The 8,138-nt window shown below is 44.7% G+C and overlaps 1 protein-coding gene across 2 annotated transcripts; it reads right to left on the reverse strand.

Moving 5' to 3' along the window:
- Nucleotides 1–255: 255 nt before the first annotated feature.
- ENTPD4 (ectonucleoside triphosphate diphosphohydrolase 4) lies at nt 256–7,657 on the reverse strand. 2 transcript variants are annotated; one of them, XM_061472416.1, is made up of 12 exons: nt 7,530–7,657; nt 7,078–7,275; nt 6,662–6,867; nt 5,940–6,090; nt 5,751–5,854; nt 5,120–5,179; nt 4,751–4,881; nt 3,690–3,856; nt 3,162–3,486; nt 2,378–2,463; nt 1,992–2,153; nt 256–1,338 (listed from the first exon to the last, which is right to left on the reverse strand). In XM_061472416.1, the coding sequence occupies exons 1-12, from the start codon at nt 7,535–7,537 to the stop codon at nt 1,110–1,112; spliced, it is 1,827 nt and encodes a 608-aa protein (XP_061328400.1). In that variant the 5' UTR covers nt 7,538–7,657; the 3' UTR covers nt 256–1,109. The 2 variants fall into 2 exon arrangements, with proteins under 2 accessions (XP_061328400.1, XP_061328398.1); XM_061472414.1 differs by having other exon boundaries at nt 4,727–4,881.
- Nucleotides 7,658–8,138: the final 481 nt, after the last annotated feature.

Below are 8,138 nucleotides of genomic sequence, written 5' to 3' on the forward strand. Positions count from 1 at the left end.
CAGATCAAGCCTAAGTTCCCTATAGTCCTAGGCAAAAGCAAGCGTATCAAAAGGAGACAATAAACCAACTCAAACTCCCTAGATCTGAGATGAATGAGTTGTACCTTAATGACAAACATGGTGTCAACGTGTCCAGTTCTCCAGTGAAAACAGCACCCAGTTTTCCAGCATTCTCCCACCTGCTGGAAGAGAAAGTGGTGCCAGTTGGCCCATAGAGAAGTGACAGCGTGCAAGAAAACATCCTTACACCCAAAGTTCATATAAATCCCACTTTTAATCATGGACAAATTTACTTTCAAGTAAAATCAAAAGTTTTAAATAAAATATAAATTAACAAATCATCATACTCCAAACAAAGAAGACACTGTGCATTGTCTACTCTAGCAGAAACAGAAGCTCCAGCATATTCCAGTTCTCTTCACCTACTGGAGTGTCAGGAGATCTCCAAGGGATTATGAAAGAGAAATCAAGGATTAAAAAGTGGTGACTTTTGCCACTACGAGCATTGAGCTTCCAAGACAAAAGGGAAACTGTCCCAGAGAAACAAAACTGATCTAAGCAGCTTTGTGGAAGCACAGCATTGGGTGCAAATCTTCTTCTCCATCACAGAACTCACTCCAGAATACAAAAGTCAGGTTAGCTGTCCTAAAAGGTGTTTTCTTACTGCTTTGGAAAACCCTGCACTTCCTTTTCTTTGATGGAGGAGGCTCAGAGTTGAGAAGTGATATCAGTCCTGGAAGCTGCAAAAGAAATTGAACACAGTCCTCATTCATCCGAACTTAACGGTATCTCACAGCCTCACCCCTAGCCCCTAGGATGAGGGCTCACACTCATTCTCTTGCCATACAGAGCTTAAGCTGCTGCTACTCACAGAGGACGAGGCTTTTGCTTGTCTCGTTACACACAAAAGTGCAATATTTAAAAAAAAAAAAAGGTAATTTTTGGCAAATATTGTCTAATGAGACTAAGCCAAGTTGACCCCATTTTCCCATATTTCTGTATGACATCCTGCTTCTTCAATGGTTTAAAGGGACAAAAAGGAGGAACCCTGAGGCAAAAATGGCTTTTTGCGTAGCAAGTCCAAGAAAAGCTCTCTCCATCACAGCATCTCATAAGGCTCCTGCAATCTTCTGTGGTGGGAGGCCTTCCTCCATCCATAGGGAAGTAGAGGAGCTGTTGCGCAGCACCCGCCGGTGGATGCGCCTGAGCCTCAGCAGGTAGAGCAGGATGGAGAGCAGCACGACCAGGAAACACACGAAGAACAAATAGTGATTGTGAACAAAGGAGAAGCTCCTCCAGTGGGAGTGATTTCCACGGAAATTTTCCTGCTGGATGTCTCTGAAAAGAAGGAAAGGGATACCAGACATCAGGTGCAAATCTAAGTTTCTCTCCAAACTATCTCACCACAGGAAACAGCCAGAATAGTCTTTATAAAGCATTCACTGAGCGACCTGAAATACATCCTGAGGTTATATACAATGCACCAGGAACAATGTCTTGTCTCCCCCTATCTGTCAGCTCCTTTGCTATCACCACAGAACCCCAGACTGGTTTGTGTTGGAAAGGACCTTAAAGCTCATCCAGTTCCAACCCCTTCCACTGGTGCAGGGTGCTCCAAGCCCCTGTGTCCAACCTGGCCTTGAGCACTGCCAGGGATGGGGCAGCCACAGCTCCTCTGGGCACCCTGTGCCAGCGCCTCAGCACCCTCACAGGGAAGCTTCTGCCTCAGAGCTCATCTCAGTCTCCCCTCTGGCAGGTTAAAGCCATTCCCCTTGGCCTGTCCCTACAGGCCCTTGTCCCAAGCCCCTCTCCAGGTTTCCTGGAGCCCCTTTAGGCACTGGGAGCTGCCCTAAGCTCTCCCAAGACCCTTCTCATCTCAGCCTGAACCAGCCCAGCTCTCTCAGCCTGCCAACCACATTTCTTCCTTTCACAAACCTCCCATACCTTCCACCCAAATGCTCTTTCTGGACATCCCAGAAAACAACTGGTACCTTAAAGGTAAAAACCGTGTTCGGTAAAGAATGGCTCCCAAGGTCCATTGCACTTCTTTATCATAAACCTGCAGAGCTGTTTTCAAATTGCTGTAACTCACAGGAAAAGAGAAGCCACTGTGAAATACTTCATACATCCAGGCAGACTTGAAACACTGGTACCTATAGAAAGAGTGGCATAAAGTCAGGCTGGCAGTTAAAGAGTCCTAGAGGACTGGGTAGCACAATTAGACACAATTATCAGTACCTTTCCATGGCTGATGCAATATTTAAGGTTATATTCACACTTTCAATGATTTAATTACATGGATCGGTTAGACATGACCTTGACCTCTCTTCTAACAACTCTGTGCGAAGGAGTTTACCCTACAAACACAAACACTCACTTCAATCTGTGCAGATCAGCATGTGATGCATAAAGACCACGGTCAAACCGCTCCCGGAGGACAGACCACTTAGTGGCACAATAATCCTTCAAGGGAAGAAAAGAAAGCAGAAAGATTTCAACACTGCTTCTGCCTTAAGAAGAATGCCACTAGATAAGACACTCTGCAAATACCAAATAACAAGTAACAGCTTCCCTTGCACTGTTAATAAGTCAGAGCACAAATTTCACAGTATTTTCTGCAACACTTTGGTCCACTTGTGGTTAAATTAATATTCAGTAGCACTTAAACTCTTTGGGGGCATACTTGGAGGCGGAAAAACAGACAACTTATTTTTAGGGCATTGACAAAAAAAGCAATCTCTACTTTATGTTGTAGCCTTACTTTAAGCGTCCCCACCAGATGGGCCCTGTTAGGAGTAACACCCCAGAAACTGACATAAAATGGACAAATCAAGAGGAAAAGGATCTGTATCTAACAACGCAGTCATTCCTAAAAAGAAGCAAGGGCTGGCAGCAGCATGGATTTTCCCATTATCAATAGTTCTGCTGGAACTGACTACCACGAATCCCATCCCCTCTACAGTCACTGTTACTACTGTGCCTTAAAACAAGCACTCTAAAAGGAAAACCAAAGAGGAAAAGAGATCCCCTGTGATAGTTCATTGCAGGGTAAAAGGATTTGGGATCTTTATAGTTAAAGATCTGGGGCAAGACTATCAGAATAAAATGCTTTTACAGAGCAGTTGTGTTGAATTAAGATGTTTCTCTCCAGACCACTTTACCTTTGCAGCTTTAGTGAATTTAGCAGCATTGTAATCTCCTCCCATGCGTAACACGTCCTCAGTGCAGTAGTAGAACTCTGAGAAACCATAGAACTCACTGTTCTGAAAGTGCACAGCAGGCTGATAGACCCCATTGAGAGATGTCTGTGTTTCATTAGTCTTATTCATGAAGGGCTGGATCATCTCCCGACACAGGTTAAAGTCTCCTGTTCCCCGCAAATACATGGTCTGTCCGTTCTGCTGGATCTCATCTTGAGCATCCAGGGGCAGGCAAGGATCTAGGTAGGGTGAGTCAGAAGTCATGCCAGTCTGTTTGCCCAGCAGTCTGTACAAAAGAGCAAGCACAGTAACAACTGCATATCAGAAACATCAAGCTCTGAGATATAAGAGCATCAAACCAGTCTCATTTAATGACACTTCAGCATTGCACGCTGTAGAAGTTTTACATCAGGACCCTTTACTAAATATATTTAACTTAGGAAGTTATAGCCTGGTGATGCACAGAACCCATAACTCCAAGCCAGCTACCTGTTTTTAAGCACTGTACTGGTAAATAGATTGTCTTCATATCTTTGGCGTGCTGCATTTCCCCCAAAGCCAAGGAACGTTGCGACGTAGACTCTATACACGTGCTCAGTTTGGTGAGCATCACAGCCCAAGTTGAATTCTGCAAGTAGGTTTTTGGCTACCTCCTCCTGTAGGAACACATGCACCAAGATTAGGTACAAACAGTATGAACCTTTTTACAGGTCCACATCACCACCTACTTCATAGGGAGAGCAAAGGACGTCAATTGCACTATCACTGCTGATACTCAAGGAACTGCAAAGGCCAGGACTGCTCCTATGGACACTAAAGTATCTTCTCCTATGAAAAAGGAGGTACTAAGCTCAGTTCTTCATTTCCCAGTGGAGTTCTCAAACTTTTCAGGAGACCTGGCAGTCACTCTGCTCTCCTCACATACATCACAGCAGTCACTTGCAGTAGCTTTTCAGATAGTTAAGAGATGTGCAGCAGAAGCACTTCATATGGAACATGCTCAGAATCGTAGGACAGCATAGCATGGATTCCACCCAATGCTGGAAATGAAAACCAGCACTAGCACTGCAAACCTCACAGAGTTGTGTGACTCTCTTGCCATTCTCTGTCTGGGAACCTAGACAGGTTCCATGACCAAATGCCTATTTTATATTGGTTTATGTTCAGATGGAGCCATACAACAGTCATCAGCAATTGTCTGCAGCTCTAATTCACACTGGCCTGGGGCAATCTGCTCCTAGTCTCTCCAGACTCCAGAACACACTTTCTTAAGCAGAGCACATTTAACAGACATGTAGACACACACAGAATGCATGTGGCAAATTATACTAACTGAAACAAGCTTTCTGAATGACCAACACACAAATGAATTGCTCAGCTGATGAAGGACTCGGATATGCCATCTTCTCATGCCTCAGGTTTGGAATGTCATGTCGTGAAGAATAAGACTCAACACAAAGAAAACAACAAAAAGTATGCATTAAAATAAATCAAAAGGAAAAGAAGGAAGTTGCACAGATAATAACCTGCTGTGAAGAGGCAAAGCTTACAGTTTTAGGGACTTCATACGCTATCTGGGTTGACACTCCGCCCATGTCAAGGACACCCACTGTCCTCTTGCGGAAGATGGCCTCTTGGTTCTCACTGCCTGGGACATGCACCTCCACAATGGCCTCATCCTCTGCATACAACAGCAAGCAGGCAGTGAGAACTACACCCAGGGTGGGCCTGAAGCAGCAGTACACTGCCAGTTAGCTTATTGTTTATAGCAGTGCACATCAGTGAAGGCTCAGGTACAAATGAAGTCAATATTAGCTGCACACACACTATTCATTGACATCTCGGTCTAAAACCAGACCAGCACCAGGGAAAGGCACCCAAGTCCTTTCTAAAATCCCATTCACAATTAAGATACTTACCATCATCTGTATGTTCAAATCTTCCAAGAACAAAGTTGATGCCAATCCATGCATATACTCCTACATGCATAAGAAAACACGTTTCTCCTCTTAGAAACAAAAAGGGTTTTTTTTTGCATATATGTTAAGATACATCACTGATCACATTTTGTTACATAGAAAACTCAGAAGCTAAACAGTCCTGAAGTTATTCTAGCTGTTCTCTCCCAAGTCAAGGCTATGATAGAACTCCTAATTCACTGTATTAAAGTCAGCCTGACATGGGAGTTTCAGAACAAGCAAGCACATTGATTTTAAAGTGATTTTTAAGCTGATCACATGGAAACATCCCTCCTTTAGAAACCATGTTCCCCTGCAAAGTTCCTCCCATTACGTGGCTCCCTCCCTAAAGCCAAGAAAATGGCCTAAAATTCCTGCTAAACAGAGAAGTTATTTTCAGTGCTAATTAGAAAACATTTAGACAAGTTAGAAGCTCCCAGCAGATGATCATCTCCACACTCCATATGTTGGTACTGAGGAATAAGGTCTCTCAACCAACCCAGAATTTTAAGAAGCAACAAAATAGATCCAATATATTTGGACCATGGCAGTAATAACCAATCCAAAGGTAGTTTTCCCAACACTGACCTACCTTCCTGCTTCCCTGAAATAACCTCTGCATGCGAGTCCGAGAACAGGAAATCAAAGTGCACGGGAATATCAGTGAGCAGATCTTCAAGTATTGCCTTCTGCTGGCTGCAAAGTTACATTTGAGCAGTTATAAATAGCCACACACACCAGGACTGCTATTCTAAATGCTAAAAATACAACAGGCAATAACCTTTCTGGCAGAATCCTCATTCCTGCAGTACACAGAATATAAAGAGGAGTCTCTTTGTGCTTTGCACGTGGCACGTGTTGGGCAGCAAAGCTCAGAAGTGGAGAAATGTAATCACTGACCTTTTCAGGAGAGCTGGCAAACTCCGAGATGCCTGGTGAAAGAGAGACATGGGAAACTGAAGCAACTCAAGGCACTTCCTGGAAAAGCTTGGTAGTCAACACACAGAGGAGAAACCAACCACCCAAATCCAAACATGCCTGTGGCAGGGGGTTGGAACTGGATGAGCTTTAAGGTCCCTTCCAACCCAAAACACTCCACGATTCTAAAGAAAGGCAGGAAATGAACTACAGAAATAAGGATGAAGTTAACAATAATCCTCTAAACAACAAACAAAAACCTGTATTAGATATATTATGTATTTATATAATTGGCTCAAAGAGCTTTACAGAAAGCCAATACAAACAGAACTGAGTTAACTGACAACTGAACCAGCAACCGTCTTACTCCAGAGGAGCCTCTCCCTCCTGCCCATCAATGCCATATTTCAAGCTTTAAAGCTGAACAAAGCTCTCTGCAAACCAAGCCCAAAGAAATCTGGAGGGGGGCCACACTGACAGCTTGCAAACGGCCTTTATCCAGACACTTCAGAGGGCTGGACAAAGCAACGTCAGGACAGGCAACTATCTATAAAACCTCCTCTCAAGTTAACTTCTTTCCAGTACCTGGTTTAATTTTCATAACCACTGGTTTTCTGGTTTTGTCCCTCATCTGTTTGATGTCCAACAGATCGTGTGGATTCCCATTGTGCCTTGGCCAACAATACACAAAAATCCTGGAGCCACTGCTGCCACAGTCCACGACGATTCCATAGTTCAGGTTGGGGTTGTTGGTATCTGTAGCTTCAGTGTCAGTCACTCGGGCAAGATACCTAGGAGAAAACTAAGCATTATTACATGGCAATTAAATTCCATATGGAAGCTTTTCCTCAGACTAAGGTATTAGAAGGTTGAAGTATTGATAAATTAAAGTCCCCTTAGACAAAGAAACCTTTGTAAAGAAAGCAGGAAGTTTGACTCGGAGTTTTTCCACCCCATTCATGTGTGCTCTCTTTCACACCGCAGCCCTTTCCGGCTCTCACCTGTGGAATCTTTTGTCCCTGTGTGCACGCCCATACTTATTGCGGATGACCACCAGGGAGTAGTAAAGCACAGAGACAGCAGCAGCAAGAATTCCTATCACCAGGATCTGTCGCAAGGTGGTGTTGAGAAGCCGCGGGCATCCCACTGGAGAGATGCTGAAGTGCCAAGAAGCAGGAAGCAAACACGAGATGCTGATCCTACAATGCAAAGAGGAGAACCGGCTTTAAAAATGGGGTTCAGGACCAAAAAGCAGCGCACTGCATTTCAAAACAAGCTCAGGACAAAGAGATGCTCCACACAGCTTTTCATTTTCCTCGTGCTCTCAAGAGTGGACTCAAGACACTATTCCCACCTTTGAATTTCTGATTTGCCATGAATTCACACTCAGGTTCCCTGTACTTCGCTCAATAGACATCACAAGTGAATTTGACCATTCCTTTGGGATTCTTACCTCCCCATTCTGGGATCTGAGCAGCAGAAAGACAGACCAGCTGGTGTTCAAGCATCAGCCGGTCACCTCGCACTGACAGGGCACAGGGACCATTCTCAAAGCCATTGCTCTTCTGCTCCTGCATTAAACAGAAAACAAAGATAAGCTTGCAGCCATCTCAGAGGCTTGTAACCCTCTGCTCAGCACTGGTGGAGCTGCATCTGGAGCGTGCAGCCAGTTTTTGGGCTCCCTAATAAGGAGAAATACAGAGACCTGCTGGACCAAAACCAGTGTTGGGCCATAAAGATGGCTACAATACTGAAGCATCTCTCACATGGTGAGAGACTGAGAAAGCTGGGCCTGTTTTGCCTGGAGAGAGCATGGTTCCCATCAATGCATACAGATATCTGACTGGAGAATGTAAAGGAAGCAAACTCACTGGGGCCAGTGAGAGGACGAGAGGCAACAGGTACAAACCCAACCACAAGAACTTCCCTCTGCACACAAGGAAAACCTGTGAGGATGCTGGGACGCTGGAGCAGGGTGCTCGGAGAGGTTACGCAGCCCCCATCCTACGAGATATTCAAAGGCCTGACTGACACAGACCCAGGGAGCTGCTGCAGCTGACCC

This window comes from Pezoporus flaviventris, unplaced genomic scaffold, assembly GCF_033815535.1.
Source record: "Pezoporus flaviventris isolate CSIRO_AGI_PZ_B2104156 unplaced genomic scaffold, CSIRO_AGI_Pfla_v1 ptg000071l, whole genome shotgun sequence".
Taxonomy (NCBI): domain Eukaryota; kingdom Metazoa; phylum Chordata; class Aves; order Psittaciformes; family Psittacidae; genus Pezoporus; species Pezoporus flaviventris.